This window comes from Chlorocebus sabaeus, chromosome 5 (genome assembly GCF_047675955.1).
Source record: "Chlorocebus sabaeus isolate Y175 chromosome 5, mChlSab1.0.hap1, whole genome shotgun sequence".
Taxonomy (NCBI): domain Eukaryota; kingdom Metazoa; phylum Chordata; class Mammalia; order Primates; family Cercopithecidae; genus Chlorocebus; species Chlorocebus sabaeus.
The window spans coordinates 53,913,280-53,931,037 of record NC_132908.1 but is presented as its reverse complement, the minus strand read 5'-3'; the positions used below and the strand labels follow the sequence as shown (position 1 = coordinate 53,931,037).

Sequence of the window (17,758 nt, the reverse complement as noted above, 5' to 3'; positions counted from 1 at the left end):
CCACGAGGCTCGCCTGGAGAGGATGGGTATGATGCAACCCTGGTGTCGTGAAATAGCCGGGTAAGAGGATGCGCTGCTCGTCGGCCTGATTCACAACACCAGCTGCAGCAACGATACCAGAACTCCGCCGGCTTCCTCCTCTGGGGTGTGGCTCCTCTGGTTTTGAGACAGTGATGAACCCACACAACATCTTCCCCAACCAATGGCTGCCCCAGGCCAGTATGGCACCAGGGCCCAGGGGTGCACTGGGTGGAATCTGGGTCCCTGCCCACAAGGGCTCACAGACTTGATGCTCGTGGGGAAGAGGGGAACACACATAAAAAAAAACCTGTACAATGCAGGGGGTGCAGAGAAACAATGGAGGTACAGGGCACTGGGAAGGCCTGGGAAGCCAGAGGCTGGACTGCAACCTCCTCAGCAACCAGGACCAAGAAATTGAGCCTTGAAGATGGGTGCAGGGGCTCACACCTGTAATCCCACCACTTTGGGAGGCTGAGGCAGGTGGATCATGAGGTCAGGAGATCAAGACCAGCCTGGCCAAGATGGTGAAACCTCATCTCTACTAAAAATACCAAAATTAGCCGGGCGTGGTGGCGGGCACCTGTAATGCCAGCTCCTCGGGAGGCTGAGGCAGCAGAATCGCTTGAACCCAGGAGGTGGAGGTTGCAGTGAGCTGAGATCGCGTCACTGCACTCCAGCCTGGTCGACAGAGTGAGACTCCGTCTCAAAAAAAAAAAAAAAAAAAAAAAAGCAAGAAAGAAATTGAGCTTTGAGGAGCCCACAGGTGTGTCTATTGCAGTCCTGGTCCTCTACCTGGACAATGTTATAGCACTTTGACACTAAAGTGCTTTAAAGTACTTGAAGCTATCGATAGCTAAAGCCAACAAGGAAACATACATGATGAGTTAAGACATTTTCATTGTTAAAGGAAGGACTCCCAACCAGGTGTGGTGGCTTAAGCCTGTAATCCCAGCTCTTTGGGAGGCTGAGGCGGGAGGATTGCTTGAGCCCAGGAGTTCAAGACCAGCCTGGGCAACATAGAGAATCCCGTCTCTACAAAAAAATTTAAAGATTAGCCAGGCATAGTGGTGCACGCCTGTGGTTCCAGCTACTTGGGAGGCTGAAGTGGGAAGATCACTTGAGCCCAGGAAGTTGAGGCTGCAGTGAACTGTGTTTGCCAGGCTCTAGTGTGAGATCTTGTCTCAAAAAAAAAAAAAAAAAAAGAAAAAACAAAAAGAAAGGAGTACTCCTAGTTCCTTTTTCTTCATGGACAGACTTAAAAAAAAAAAAAAATCTTATCTAGCCAACATTCATTCCATATAGATATGCATTCCATATAGATATGCATTAAACACAATCTGGCTATTTTGAAGGACACACAGAAGGATAAGGCATGGTCATAGTCCTCAGGAGCATACCATTCATCAGGGGAGGTAAGGCCAACAAATAGCCACAAGCCAAGGCAGGAATACATAAATCCCTGGATAAATGCTACACGGGTTCAGAGAGAGGATGATTTCCTCTGGCTTGTACCAGGGTAGAGTGAGGTAGATGACACAAAAAAGCAAATAGATAAGCAATTATTTAAGAAGGACAAAGTCCAATGTTAGTCTGGAGCTTCCTGGCAGCCAAGGCAGAAAGCGCAATCATGATCAGTAGTCATTACCTAATAAAAGAGTGAGATTTACTTTCTTCCCCTCTTCCTCTTCTCATAATAAATAAATAAATAAATAAATAAATAAATAAATCCCCATCAACCCTTTATCTGTCCATGCAGGTTTAGCTGGAGCTCAGCCCTGCTGCATCAACACGAACTGGAGCAGTAATTCTAATAAAAATTCAGCCCTGTAATAACAGACACAAGCATATGTTCCTCCACCCTGATGACTCTGCCAATGTGCTCTCCCAAGAAACCAAGGACTCGAACCCATTGTCTTCACTATCATTGACCTTTCTTTTTTTTGAGACAGGGTCTCACTCTGTCACCAAGGAATGCAGTGGCGCGATTACAGCTCACCACAGCCTCATCTCCCAGGCTCAAGCGATCCTTTCATCTCAGCCTCCTGAGTAGCTGGGACTACAGGCTGCGACTACACTACACCCAGCTAATTTTTTAAAATATTATTGTAGAGACAGGGTCTTCTTGCCCAGGCTGGTTTCAAACTCTTGAGCTCAAGTTATCCACCTGCCTTGGTCTCCCAAAGTGCTGGGATTACAGGCGTAAGTCACTGTGCCCGGCCAGCCTTTCATTTTCAAATTTCATTGGAAACCTTTTCTTTTTTTCTTGAAAGCAATAGGAGAAACATGATCATTCTGTTCCATTTTGAATTCCACAGGTAGACTTCAAATCAGAACACTCTTTAATGGATATTTTTGGAGTCTAGGGGCCTATGACTTGCTCCTGCTACCAGAACCAGGAGGCCTAGAATCTCAGAGCTGCTTTTGAAAGCTAAGCTCCCAACCCACTCCCTCAAGCCAGGCCCAGTCCAGGGAGTGAGGAAGGATGTGAGCGGAGAGGCCTGGCTGAGATCTGTTCAGCCTACTTTCTGACCTGGTGCTTTTAGGTCACCGTTTGTCAAATGGAGATAATTCTACCCAGCCATGGGTTTTCTGATGATATTAAGAGGGGATTTACGAAAGCAGCATTTTGGAGGACATTAATAATGCTCTGCAAATATAAACTTTTTGTTTGTTTTGGTTCTAGCCCTCAAGCTACCAGAAAAGAAAGGTGTCTACTTGTTTAAGGCAGTGCTTTTTGGTAAGGGAAGCTGCTAATGTTTTTGTTGGTTTCTTTTTAATTTTTAGAAGTTGAGGCAGAGGGAGGAGTGGGAAGAGGAGGAGCTCAGGTCCAAAAGCAGAAACACAGAGAGTTGGCTTTTAGAGTCATCAGAGCCCAGACCTTGACAGGCATTGCACGCATGTAAAAGCAGAGAACGTTCAGAGTCCTAGAAGCTCAGTATCCAGAGGCTCTCCAACATCATCTGGTTAACTCTCCGCCAAATACCTGAAATAAGTGGCTGACCTCCTTACCATCCCCCAGCAGAGCTCTAAAGGGTCTTCTGCCAGTGGTCACCCAGCACCCCAGGGTTCAGATGCAAAAAGGCACTGGGGCTTGCCTCCAAGGGGAGTTTGCACTCCAGGCTGGGGCCACGGTGGACCTTCGTGCTCTGGCTCGGTGCAGGTCCTGCAGGGTATGGAGCCCCACAGCGGAAGTTTGAGGGGTGGTCTGGGGAACAGAAGTCGGCTCCTTACCCGGAAGGAGCTTGCAGTTAGCGGCAGCACTGTGCACTGAAGAGGCTCAGGACAAGCCCATTCAGTGTACCTGCCAGTGGTGAATGCGGGAAGGCCAGGGGCAGCCAGACACTGGGAAAGAGTATCTTTGATCAGGGTCCCTGGGTTCCAACCAGAGCTGTCAAGTGCTCATTCACTTCTGATTTCCTGAAAAATGTGCCCCCTGAGCCCCTCACACACAATGATACTCTTTATCTGATGCCATTTTTTTTTTTTTTTTTGAGAGGGAGTCTCACTCTGTTGCTCAGCTGAAGTGCAGTGGCGCAAACTCGGCTCACTGCAATCTGTGAAGCCATTCTCCTGTCTCAGCCTCCCGAGTAGCTGAGATTACAGGCGCGCACCACTACATCTGGCTAATTTTTTTTGGTATTTTGGTAGAGACTAGGTTTCACCATGTTGGCCAGGCTGGTCTCAATCTCCTGACCTCAAGTGATCCGCCTGCTTAGGCCTCCCCAAGTGCTGGGATTACGGGCCTAAGCCACCGTGCCCAGCCTCTGATACCATTTTTAATGGTTAACTTCCCAACATTAAAAAACACGTTGGACGGCGGCTAGGTTGGCTTTGACCTTGAGGGGTATAGAGTGGGCAAGGTGACCCAATGGGACTTGGCGTGGTGCATGTTTTTCCCTAACCAGATAGAATTTGTGTCTTCCTATTTAGTACATCTCAGACATTGTATGAAAATCTGTGTTGGGGAAGGGGTTTGGGGGATTTCCACATTTAGAAAGGTCCACAGGCCTACTTCATCACTCCCTGCTTCAGTCACAGCAATAGTTCCTGACCCTAGCAGGGCATGAAAATCACTTGGGAAACTTTTACAAAATAAGAATCAGTGCCTCGGCCCCTCCCCAGGCCAGTTAAGTGGGAAGCTCAGGGGGCAGGGCCTTGGAAATCAGTAGCGGCGAAACTCCTTGGGTGATTCTAAGATGAAGCCAGGGCTATGAACTGCAAAGCTGGCGCGGAGCTGGAGGGAAGACGTTAACTAAGGCTGTGTGCAGCACAGAATCTGGCTCTTCTTGATAAAGGGATTGCTGATCTAAAATTTTTTTTTTTTTAAAGTTATCTTTCATGTTGTAAAAGGCTTTTAAAGAGCTTTTTCTCTCCTGGTTAGACACAGGAATACATGCACTGGATACCAGCCCTTCTGTGCTGGATTAATTGCCCAAGGACAACAGGTAACCTTATAATTATTGGTTTGCACAGACAAGTATGTGTCCCCAAGTCAGACCACCCCTGACTCATCTCTCTGCCTCACGGGCCACATACACCCCAGGTCCCCTCCATACCCACCACATACTTACCTCTTGAACAAGGGAGATGCCCTAGAGTCAGGCTTCTGCTTGGCCAGGTAAGGGATGAACATGAGGCCTGGGACCTCTGGCAGGCCCCTCAGCTCACCTGAGTCCTGCTGTTTCTCCTGCTTCAGGGTCATGGGAGAGATTAACAGCTGCATGACACCGCTGGGGCATATTATTCAGGCCAGCTGTGGCCAGACCGAGGGACCTGGGGGGTCCCAGCATCCTGGGCTAGCAGGATGGCCACACCCATACAGTGTTCTCCCATCTCTGTAGGTCTGAATCTTGGTCACTTGCAGACAGCCCCTGTATCCCTGGCCAGAATCTTTCCCCTTTATATGACCCTTCCTTGTGGGGTCTTTTTTTGTTTGTTTGTTTGTTTTTTGACACAGGGTCTTGCTCTGTCACAGGGGCTGCTGAAGTGTCTGAAGTTCAGTGGCTCAATCTCGGCTCACTGCAGCCTAGAACTCTGCCTCCCGGGTTCAAGCGATCTCCTGCTTCAGCCTTCCAAGTAGCTGTGACTACAGGCTCATGCCACCATACCTGGCTAATTTTTGTATATATATATATTTAATAGAGACAGGGTTTCACCATGTTGCCCAAGCTGGTCTCAAACTCCTGGGCTCAAGTGATCCTCCTGCCCCGGCCATCAGAATGTTGGGATTACAGGTGTGAGCCACCATGCCAGGCTTTTTGTGGCATTTCTTAAGGCTTCCTATTCGATTATGGTGTGTCTGTGTGCACATGTACATAACCTGCTTTTCTCTTTTCCCCAACCACACAGGGAACCTCAAAAAGCAGAGATTGCACCTTAGTCTCAGAAATCACCCCATAGTGGGCCAGGCACGGTGGCTCACGCCTATAATCCCAGTACTCTGGGATGCTGAGGCTGGCAGATCACTTGAGTCCAGGAGTTCAAGACCAGCCTGAGCAACATGGCAAAACCCCATCTCTACAAAAAATACATAAAAATTAGCTGGATGTGGTGGCGCGTGCCTGTAGTCCCAGCTACTTAGAGGACTGAGGTGGGAGGATCGCTTGAGCCCCTGAGGCGCAGGTTGCAGTGAGGCGAGATCGCGCCACTGTACTCCAACCAAGGAGACAGAATGGGACCCTGCCTCAAGGGCCATGGCGGGTGCTGAATGGATGAGTGAAGCTCTTGAGTCAGCCTGGAAGGAGAGACCCTTATAGGAAGAGGCCCCTTATTGTCTCTCACTCCACTAAGAAGGAAGCTCCTTGAGGGCAGAGATCTTGATTCAGTTCACCATTGTGACCCTGTGCCTAGAATAATGCCTGGCACGAGGTAGACCCTTAAACATTTCTTGAACTGCATTCTCCACTTAGCAGTTCCTAAAGAAACAGGAACCGCAAGTTGAACTTGACATGTCAATGTCTTTCCCCATTGGCAAAATTTTGGCTCATCAATGTTGACCTAATTTTGTCTCTTGCCAAAAAAAAAATAATAATAAAAAATAAAAAAGGCATCCCTGAGGTGGGAGTCATTGATTTGACCTGCACCCATGTGCAGGCCCTGTTTTGAAGGGCAGAAGCCCAGTGGTGGAGGACGTCCCTACAGTCTTGGAGATCGTCTGCACAAGGCAGGGAGCTGGGTGGCTACAATGAACGTTTATTTATGGAGAGCCCCCTGTGCGACAGGCAACAGGTTTTAACTTCCTCTTCCCAGTGGCCTGATGGAGTAGAAACTGGCGTGCCTGCTTCCTACAAGAGCAAACTGGTTCCCCGCAATGGAAGGACTCGCAGCTCCCAAGCTCTGAAGCCTTGCGGTGCAGGGCGACTGCCTGGCCAGGACTTGCTCCCTCCGGCCAGGGCACGGTCATTCCATGTTCCTTACCTTTCCCTCTTCCCATCCTCCGCCTCCCGCTGTTGAGAAGACCCTTTCAAAATTTAGTTTTCAAGGAAGTCTGATGTTCTTGTGCTTTCTGATGCCACTGACAGCTGCCAGCCACCAGAGGGCCACATCTTAAACGTCTGTTTTTGAAGGAAAAAAGTGTCCTTTTTGGTTTGGTTCAAATTTTCCTAAAAATTCAAGCCAACTGCTCTGTCCAGCTGATCAGAGACCCAACCTGAGTGTGGTAGGGTCAGTGGTGTGGTGGGGGTGATGCCTCTAGACTGGCGCTAAGGGAAGGACACATTTGGGAAAACTGAGGAAAAAGAATTTCCAGCCAACCTCTCCAACGAAAACGTCTCTCCCCGCAATAGCACTGCCAGCAGGCAGCTTTCCCAGCTTCTGGGGCCTCACTTCCCACCATCAGTCCTCATATTTCTCTGTGGCTGTTTGCTTTTCAGGGCTTCTATGAAAACCTGGCCATTTCCAGGAACAGCTGAGGTGTCACTCATGTTGGGGGGACCAATGGGCTTAACTTTGTCTTCTTCCTTTGCCATTTGGGTGGCATTCTAATGGTTTTAACTGAGGACCCAGAAAGAATCCTCACCCAACTGAAAAGCCTTCAGCTCTTAAGAAATCTGAGGGTGTGGTGGCTCAAGCCTGTAATCCCAGGACTTTGGGAGGCCAAGGTGGGCGGATCACCTGAGGTCAGGAGTTCGAGACCAGCCTGACCAACATGGAGAAACCCCATCTCTACTAAAAATACAAAATTAGCTGGGCATGGTGGCGCATGCCTGTAATCCCAGTTACTTAGGAGGCTGAGGCAGGAGAATCGCTTGAACCTGGGAGGCGGAGGTTGCGGTGAGCTGAGATTGCACCATTGCATTCCAGCCTGGGCAACAAGAACAAAACTCTGTCTCAAATAAAAAGAAAAAAAAAAAAAAAGAAACCCAAATAAACAGGGCCACCCTTACCCCCAGAGGCCCTCTTGCCACCATTCCCAGCCCGACAGTTTCCCCGCCACAGCCACAGGCTGCCAGCCCCAGCTCCAGGAGGTGCTGTGCAGTCCCACAGGAGGCCATTAAACCTGCTGATGGGGTCTGAGGCCCAGATTCCCAGGTGACTCATCAGGAAATGGCCTCTCAGATGCCAGCACAAGCTGAGGGCCCCAGGCAAAGGGAGGGGCTGAAACTCTTTTGTGGAGCCCCTTCAGGGATAGCACACAGGCCACTGGGCAGCTGACCTGCCATCACCGTGTTAGGGTGGGTCCCCAGGTGGAGAGATATGAACACCCTACCCCCTTAGCCATCTGCACGTCCTCGAGCAGAATCCCATTCCCCAGATCCTGAAAACACCTGCCCTGGTCAAAAGCACAGGCAGCTACTGTCTAAGAGAGCAGGAGACATCTGTTCCAAGGTCAGGACCAAGCCTCTTCTGCCACCCCACCAAAACATGGCTCCCAAATTCCGGCTCTCCTTCCCCAAGGCCAATAAGTGGCTCTCAACCTCCATTTAAAATGCTTTCCACTGAAGGTCTAAAATAAGGGGTTACAGATCTTAGCTGTTTCCAGCCCCAGAATGCATGCCACATGCTGGGTTTATCACCAGAATGCTTCTGACTTACTGTCCCACCACACCTGCAGCCAGAATCTGACCTTTCCCCCCAGAATTCTGAAGCTCATGGGGAGAAAGCACAAATTCAGAGCTGGCATGGGAGTCCTGTACTTACAGAGACCTCTGGGGACTTCGCAGACCCAGGGACTGGATAAGCCTTAGGAGCCTTCTTTGCAGGGAGTGGAGAAGAGGCAGGCCTGGCTCATTAACCTCCGAGGCCAGGTAGAGGCACTTCTGTCACCTTCTGAGGAGCCCCCAGGCTGTGCCTCAGCTAAGGATATTCCCAGGAAAGGCCTGAGAAAGGTTTCTGCTCCACTGAAGGACTGAACAAAGGGGGCACATGGCACTCTGGGAGAACATTCCAGAAATTTACTGGCTACAGACAGGGGTGGTGGTGAAGGAACCATCCTAAACAGAGTAAATGCACAAGTTACTGTACAGAAAGGAACATGCAGAACACATCCACCAACGCTCTCCCACCCTCTCCCTTCTCCCACAAGCACCACACAGAGTGACTTGAGAAAAGCAAAAATGAAAAAAAGGAAAATAATCAGTCAACTTAAAAACGCAAAGAATTCTCCCCCACTGAGTTTCTAACACAAGTTACTGATCAAGTGAGAAAGGCTGTACTTTGCCTCTTTCCTTTCTTTCTAAAATACACAGTATTTGAAATTGCTGGTTGAAAAACACACAGTAGATGACAGACACTGAGGTCAACTGGGGCCCACATTATCCCACTCAGCTGCCCGCTGAGCTCTTCAAAACTGTGTATCTCACCGTCATTTCTGATGCCCACACAAGCACAAACAATGCACAAAATCAGGGTAATCCAGTTCCACTAGAGAGCTCCCGGCAGCCCGTGGCAGGCCTGAAGGTCTCTGGGCAGCAAGTACCAGCAGAGGCAAGCCCAGATAGGGAAGCCACATAGAACTGGGACATACTTACACTAGGAACTTCTTCACTATTTATCCGAAATGCAAACTTAATTGAGTGTCCTATATTTTTATTTGCTAAGTCTGACCCAGATGAAGGGGCCTTATCTGCAGGCCATAAAGCCCTGAGTGCCACCTGAAAGCCTGCCTAGGCCAGGTCTGCTTAGGCCACCAAAGCATATGTTCTGATACTGAAGTCCCCTCTGGGATCACTGGCTCCCCACTTCCTGCTCAAACAGAAGCCAGTGTCCAGGGCAAACTTTTTTGCCCTCCCCATCCCCAAGAAATAGAAGCTCAAGGGCAAAGGCAGCCGGGCGTACAGTGTGCCAGTGCAGTTGGGTTTCTGCCAGCACCCCCTCCCTTTTTCTTTTTAAAGATCTGGCCTTCGTTATTCACAGTACATCAAATTTCCACCCCCTTCTCAATGTTTCCCTGCTGCTGTGCAGCTCTGCAAGTTTCTGTCTTTGAAGGAACAGCCCTGAGTCTCATCTCATCCTGGGAGACATTCTCCTCCACCTTCTTTCAGACTGAATGCCTATTAAGGGACCCCATGGTGAATCACGGAGTCTGAATCTAGGCACATGGAGCTGTTCGAGAGGATGTGGGGAGGAGCTTGGCACAGGAGGCCAAAGCAAAGCATCTGCTCATTCACATATCTGCTGAGCAATCCGCTGTGGGCCAGAGACCCCAGGGAGGGCACATAGGAGAAGCTTATTTCAAAAACCAAGGTTAGGACAGGAAAATATCCTCTTTCCCTGGGTTAGCAACTTAGAACAACGAGTACTTCACTTAGGTGATCCGGGCCAAGAGGAAAAAAAACCAGCCCACTTTTAAAGCATTATGCACAACTCTGGGAACAAATCAGTGCTTGATTTACCTCAGATATTCCGGCTACCTAGCATGGCCCAGCACAAAGAGGTTTTGAAATGATCTGCTGAAATGGAAACTTGGCTGATAAATACATGTGACCTATCTAGCCAATCACAAGTTATGTGTGTAAGGAGGCAAAAAAGCAGCACAGACCACTTGAAATCTCTTTTCAGGACACTTTAGTAATTTGTAACTTTTTTCCTTTCAGTTGGAAACAAGTGGCAGAAAGATAGATTTATTTCCTTCCTGTCCCTGCCCTGTGAGGGATACCGATATATTATGGAATTGTCAGAAGATGGCGGGAGATGGGATGACTTCTGGATTCAGCGTAGGATAAAGGATGGGGGACATTTTCTTACATAGTTCTAGACAACTCCTGTTTAATGAGATGCAGGAACAAAAGCCCAATTCTGATATAAAACACACATTTCTATCAAGAATTTTATATGTAACACTCTCCCCCTATTTGCTGATGCAGGGCTCAATTCCTCTCCCAGCTGACTGAGGCTAAGGGAGAGTTCCCAGTCAGTGTGGGGACTGCCAAGACTTTGGCAGGCCTGGGGCAACCTGCCAGCCCAGGGCTTCATTTTGTGACTCAGCATTCAGTATCCTAAAGTCACTTCCCGAGTGGCATGCTAGAAATGTGGCAAGTGATGTGAACTACCTAATGAACTAGATAAAGGTTCTGGTGCCTAATAGACAAAAAGGATAGTAGAGATCCAGTCTAAAGCAGGAGGGTGTTGGCAGAGCTACATATGATTGCTAAATTTAGTATTAAGGGTTCTGGCTAGGTGCAGGCAAGGGTAAAAATCCAAAGAGAAAAATCACCCTCAGGTTTTTTTTTCGGTCAGCAAATGCTGGACACTGTGGAAAAGTCTATAGTTCTTTGCTTTAAAGCTACCTATTCTAGGATTTAAATGATGCATCAGAAGAGTAACAGTGGCTGCCAAATTGTCCTTAAGAGGCTCTAATTAGACTGTAAGTTTGTGGAGGACGGGAGCTGGGTCTGCATCCTGGCCCCAGTGTAAACGGGCGCTTCCTGCTCTTTGAGGAGCCCACCCGGCTCATGAGTTATTGATAAAGGCAAGGCATTTGTTGTGGCAGAGCTCACCAGTTTCGCTTCAGTTTTCCCTCTGAAGTTGGGGAGTCAAGGGTTTTTTTTTGTTGTGGTTGTTAAGCCAAAAGAAGAGAATCTGTGAAATTAAATCTCCAGGCCTCTGAAAAGGATCCAGATCAAGTCAGTACTTTCCTTTGAGGGTTTCAGTGAGTTTATTATGAGCCATTCTGAGACAGGAACAAACCCTGACAGCCTCCAAGTGCCCCCAATTTCATTAGAAAGATCGAAATCTCACATCTGGAAGATAAGAGACGCCTAGTGCCACTTTCTCTTAGTCTCTCTGGGTAAATAGTGAAATCCTGGCCCAACATCTAAGGAAAGAGTTAGTTCTCTGAAAAAGTGAACCAAAGATGAGTTTTTAAGCCAATAACCTGTCACAGGGTCATGACTTCTGGGCATAAGCTGTAATCATGGGCACATGACAACCTGATGTTGTAGCCTTGCAAATTCAGCCTGTTTCTCATCTCTGCACAATCTGAGGCCTGTGCCCAATCACAGAATCAGCTGGTAGGACAAGAACTGGGATTTGCTCCATCCGAGGCCTGGCCCTTCTGGTATGAACCTAGTTATCTTATTTCTCCTACAAATGTCTCTCTCAGCAAGTCCTCAACTGCCAACCAGTGACCACTTTTCTCCCAACTCACAGCTCCCCTAGCAGCGTAGCTCAAGGTCTGGCTGCTTTTCTCTCCCTTCTCATTTTAGGACTCATCTACAGGTCAAAGAACCTCATCTCCCGGATGCAGGGCTGGTGTGCAGTTCTCTCTGGGACAAGTAGAACTGCACGATGCAAGGAAAGGCAAATCCACGATTCTCATGGGATAGTAAAGAAGAGATAAGCCAGGAGCAAACACATTAACAACTTGAGCCTTCTCATTTGTGGCATTGTTATATTTCTATCTGCAAGTAAAATCTAGTATTAGAAAAACAGAGCACTAAGTCGCACTTTATGAAAAGTCCACAGAGTACTCTTATGTTTATTTTTGAGACAGAGTCTCACTCTGTTGCCTAGGCTGGAGTGCAGTGGCATAATCTCGGCTTACTGCAACCTCCGCCTCTTGGGTTCAAGTGATTCTCCTGCCTCAGTCTCCCGAGTAGCTGGGATTACAGTGCCCGCCACCACACCCAGCTAATTTTTGTATTTTTAGTAGAGACGGGGTTTCCCCATGTTGGCCAGACTGGTCTCGAACTCCTGACCTCAAGCAAACAGCCTGCCTCAGCCTCCCAAAGTGCTGGGGTTACAGGCGTGAGCCACTGCACTTGGCCAGAGTACTCTTTTATTATTTTTTTGAGATGGAGTTTCACTCTTTCGCCCAGGCTGGTGTGCAGTGGCATAATCTCGGCTCACTGCAACCTTTGCCTCCCAGGTTCAAGCAAATCTCCTGTCTCAGCTTCCTGTGAAGCTGGGATTACAGGTGCCTGCCACCACGCCCAGCGAGTTTTTGTATTTTTAGTAGAGATGAGGTTTCATAATGTTGGCCAGGCTGGTCTCGAACTCCTGACCTCAGGTGATCCACCTGCCTCGGCCTCCCAAAGTGCTAGGATTACAGGTGTGAGCAATCCCACCTGGCCAGGAGTACTCTTTTTTAAAAAGCACTATTAAATCATCTGATTAGCTTAAATCAGCACATTTAAGCAGGGCACAACTTGCTAAATCAAGTCCTCTAAAGGGCTCACATTTCAAGACTTTCTAGTAAAGCTCAATTGAAGATAGGGTGACAAGATGAGACTAGAGGAGGAAGGCAGAACACAGCTCCGCTGACCCTCAGGCTGCATCCTTCCTGGAACATGGAATCCTACCAATAAGCAGCAGTTGGTCCCATTATCTACAGATTATTTCTTCCCAAAAGAAAAGGTAACAATTATTTTAACAACTGGGGGACGGTGGGGATGACCACACCCTGTGACAAGAAACTTCTCCTTACAAGCAAAGGCATCTTTGGGGACCCTTTGGGGATCTTAACATTCTGCTGGGAAAGAGTCTACCTCAGGGATCCATCCATCAAACCAGCAGAGCAGACCGCTGCCCAGTGTCTCAAGGCTCGTTGGCCCATTAAGGAACAAACACGACCTAATTTCCTCTCTGGTTTAGTTCAGGGCTTTGGGATTGTTGGTGGGGGAAACAGAGCAAATGATGGGTGACAACTACTGCTCAGGGAGCAAACACCCACAGTGCTGATGCCATGTGGTGGTCTGGATTCTGTACACTGCAGACTCAGCATGTGACCCATGAGCTTGCCTGGCCAATTACCTTCATGAGTGGGGAAGAGCAATGGGGGTCATCTGAGCAGAGGAACTGACCACCAGAGAAGGGAAAGACAGGTTTAAACTTATTTCTAGGAGGGATGTGTATAAGCTCGAGCAGTCAACTCACAGTGGAGCAGTTACAGAGGAGTGCAGTGGCAAGGTTTACCCCTTCCTCAAGTGCAAGTTGGGGCACCTGCAACCTTCTTTCTTAAGGCTTTTTCTAGGTCTATGCTTTTATCTCCACTGGGATTGCAAGAGAACAGCAAACTGATGAATCCTGCAATCAGAGCTGATGATTTGGGGGATGGTCTTGGACCATCTGGACTTAAGTCACACCCGAGAAGAGGAGGACATGGAGTGCTTGATATTTCACACACAAATCTTACATCTTCTAAGGCTGAGGTTGACTTTCACATTCAAATAAAAATGTGAAAATGAATCGTGACTCTGCTATATAGAATATTATATCTAAATAAAAGTAACTCCCAAAGGCTTTGTTTCCTGGCTCATTTTGGGTAAATTTTTAATTATTTAAGGTCAATTTAACCAAATAATGAATATCTACATAGCCTCTCATTCCCTGGCCCAAGAGCTAGTGACAGCATCCCCCATTACACAAATAAAAATGTAAACAAAATTTCAAAGGAAAAAAAAAAGAAAATAAAAGAATGTTGAAAAGAAATACAAATCAAAGAAATTTATTGGTGTTGACAAAAATACATAATACAGAAACCAAAACAAAACACAACAGAAACAAAACCAGAAACCCCACCCTAGTGGGCCCATGTGCCTGATGTACTGACAGTGTGCCGACCCAGATGTCCCCAAAGCATGGCACTTAATTCATGAGGACCTCCATCTGCACCAGCCTCGCATTGGTGTCCCCAGACGTTCGGTAGGGTATCATTCCAGCAAAGGTAATCAGAGTTCGGGCTTGACTTCGGAGTTGCTGAGAGAAAAGGGAAGGAAGCAAAGGAAACTGGTTAACTTTTGAGTCAGGGCACTAGTCCATGTTCTTCCATCCTCCACCCCGGGGTGTCAGGGACAGATCCCTGGTGGGTGGATGACAGTCGTACCCTCCTCTGTCGTATTCCTTCAGCATGACAAAAAGTTAACAAAGCTCGTCCCCCGAGGCCCCTGTTCCACAGGCATCCAAACCCATTTACTAAGCAAAAAGCAGATGGGTTTGCCAGGCAAGCCGCCTTGCCCCAACGCATTTGGCTAGCTTTTGACACAGCCCTGAGCTTCAGAACTGCCTGCTCCAATTTTCGGAGCCTCTCTCTCTGGCTGGTTTCTGTCCATCTGCTTTCACAGGGATCTGAGTCTCCAGAGCCCCATGAAGCCCTTGTAACACCGGAGGCAAGGGCTGTGACTGTGCAGTCCCACGCCGGCTTTCTTCCTCCCATGCATCTTTCCTCTTCCTTCCTTTCGTTCCTCCTGTTTTCTCCCTTCCTGACATACATGCTTAGCCCTTCTTTCCCCAGGCAACAGTATTTATGGAATTCCTGGATTGTTCCAGGAGGGAAAAAGGTGGCCCTACAAATTTAAACCAAATCTGGACTAGAAAGGGAGAATCTACAAACACCTTTCTGGACTAGTAACAAGAATTTAAAGAAAAACTGAAGAGTCGTCTACTAGGCTTACTTAAGGACCATTCCAGAAGAAAATTGAAAAGCAAATGCTTTTTACCTGATGTGTAAAACAAACTAGCAAGTGCATGTCCTTACTAATGTCCAAACAAAAAGAAATCTGACTTTGTGATAGGAATACCCATTGTATTTTCTTTAGAAGTGAATGAAAGTGCATGGGCTCTTTGAAATGAGCTCTAGGGATGTTCAAGTAAAAGGATTCACTCCAGTATCTCACTTTAAACCATGAAACCAAGGACATCAGTGGGCTTGCAGACTTCTTGGGCACGCAACTTTTATATATAACCTTTTACTTAATCCTATTCGCCCCTACCTTTCAGAAAAAGAAAGAAAAAGGAGAGTGGTGGGCAAAAGGCAGGCAGGAGAATGATCTTCAGACATGGGACATGGCCTGCCAGGGACCAGCTCCTCTCAGTGGGCAAGCCTGCCTGAACTGTAAGTGGCACACAGAGCACCAAGAAGTATCCACCATCTCAATACTCACATTCACAAACATCACTGCACTGGGTTTCTATTATCAAAAAAGATTCCTGCCAAGTGGTAGGCACCATGAGCCCACCGCTGGCACATCTGGCGTTTAGATTCCTATCTGTCCAGGGTAGGGAGAAGACCAGCAAATGCTCTGGTGCGCACCTGGACGGGCTGACCACTTCAGTGGACCACTCTTGAGCACTGTTACCCACATTCCTAAAGGTGGAAATTTCCACTATCTTTCCCTAAGCACAAGTTTTATCAACAACAATGCCTGTGGGGTCACAGTGGAAAGAGCTCACAGACATCCTCAGAGGCAGAAGACAGAACAAGGCTTCTTGGCTGCCAAAACCAAGTCTGATGTTAGACACTGAGATCCTGAGAGTCTCATCAAAAATTAAGTGGAAATGTTAAAGGAAAGGTAATTTTAAAAAACATCATTGTGGGGCTGGGCACGGTGGCTCACGCCTATAAACCTAGCACTTTGGGAGGCCGAGGTTGGGGGGATCTCTTGAGCTCAGGAGTTCGAGATCAGTCTGGGCAACATGGCAAAACTCCATCTCTATTAAAGTACAAAACTCAGCTGGGTGTGGTGGTGCACACCTGGAGTCCCAGCTACTTGGGAGGGTGAGGTGGAGGGTGGCTTGAGCCCAAGAGGTGGAGGCTGCAGTGAGCTGAGATCATGTCACTGCATTCTAGCCTGGGCGACAGAGCCAGGCCCTGCCTCAAAAAAAAAAAAAAAAAAAAAGAAAAGAAAAGAAAAGAAAACACCATTGTACTATCCCCTTACGGTTTAATTGGGTCAAAAAATACCTTTGCTCTTTTTTTTTTTGTAATCAGACAACATATGCTGTGAGCCCCAGGGTTCTAGCTACCTGGATTCCACTTGACCCATGCACTGCCAGAGGTCCCACAGGCAGCAGAAAGGGCACAGGTGTCAGACACCCAACCTCCAGACATGGCCCCTTCACCTACCTGCCACCTGAGGGCAGTTGCTTCCCAACTCCACAGCTCAGTTTCCTCAGCTGTGAGAGGGGATAAGATGCTGTGCTAGTTACCTCTCTAGGGTCACTGTGAACACCGTGACAGGAGAAACAAGGGTTCACATTAAATTAATGTGTTGATCAAAAATAAAGTATGGTTTTAATAAAAGTGTTCACTAATGAGCTAGGACTAACAAAATAAACTTATCTTTTAAAATGTGCAGGAAGTTCTTAAGAAGTCAACTAGAAATTAGCATTCTGTGTGATCTGTTAAAAGGTAAGATTTGCAGACCTAGCATATCTTTTTATTTTTTTAAGCTTGAGAAGAGCAGCAATCCCTTTAATGTTTGATTTCCTCTGGGAGCCCCCTAACACGAGATTTATCCAGCTGCCAGGTACTAAGGAGAAAGAGCAGTTTTGGGTCATGTGGTCTCTTAATAAGAGTGCAACGGATTCCAAACCAGAAAGGTGGTGCTCAGCAATGTTTCTCGTGAATGCTGGGATCTTACAGAGTCGCGGTCCTCGATGACTCTCTGGGGCCTGGATGATGAGGATGGACTTGTCCCCTTGAGCCTCTTAAACTGTGTGAACAAGATGTTCATGGTGGCAAGAAGCACTTCTGAGAGGTTGTGCCTGATCTACACAGAGAGAAAAACGGAGTAAAGAAAAAGAACCAAGCCTTTCGGGCCAACCACAGATGGAGGGAGGGTGGGCTGCTGCAGGCGGGCCTGGTCCCATCACTCCTCACCATTACCAGGTGGAGAGCCACACAGTCACCCAAAAGGAGCTGATGGCACTGAAACATCAAGTGTGAGAAAAAAACCCAAGCAATGCTGCTCAGGTCAGGTGGTTACTGCTTCTGCTCCTTTGTGCTGTTTATGCTGTTTTTCCCTTAGTCAGGGGCAGCAAGCCAAAAAAAGCATGCTGACATCTGGTTAGCATTAGGCTTAGACTGGCCAGCAGAGTGGATGCCAATACATAATTTGAATTTGAATGTCAGGAGGTACAGGTGCACATGCTACTTCTCCACAGTCCCTACCACTCCCCACTCTCTCAAAGTCAGTGGGCTGTTTCCACTGGATCTGCATGGCCCTACCAGAGTCCTTGGGAGTGTCTACAAGGGCAGGCCCTGGTGTACTACTTTAATTTCTGATGCAGTGAAGGATGTATTCAAGGAAAGGCTAGAAATAACAAAGGAGCAAGTGGCTAAGGGTAGAAACCACAGCAGGTATAAAGGGAAAGTCAGCAAGGGGTAAGACTTCTGAACTGTGTGTACCACAGTAGTCAACATCCCTCTTCATGTACAGAACTGGCCTTACTTCTTTCTCTAAAACAGAAACTTTTTTTTTTTTTTTTGGAGACAAAGTCTCCCTCAATCGCCCAGGCTGGAGTGAAGTGGCGCAATCTCAGCTCACTGCAACCTCCGCCTCCTGGGTTCGAGCGATTC

General features: G+C 47.8%; 1 protein-coding gene across 2 annotated transcripts in view; it reads right to left on the bottom strand.

Moving 5' to 3' along the window:
- Positions 1-13,890: 13,890 nt before the first annotated feature.
- The window catches only part of NUP93 (nucleoporin 93), a 112,479-nt gene continuing 108,611 nt past the window's right edge, over positions 13,891-17,758 (bottom strand). Inside the window, exons 21-22 of one of the 2 annotated variants that reach the window (XM_007993382.3) lie at positions 16,821-16,949; positions 13,891-14,157 (exon numbers count right to left, since the gene is read on the bottom strand). In XM_007993382.3, the coding sequence (XP_007991573.3) occupies positions 14,047-14,157; positions 16,821-16,949 (240 nt within the window). In that variant the 3' untranslated portion in view covers positions 13,891-14,046. The remainder of the gene's footprint in view (positions 14,158-16,820; positions 16,950-17,758) is intronic. The other variant, XM_007993383.3, reaches the window with a different exon arrangement.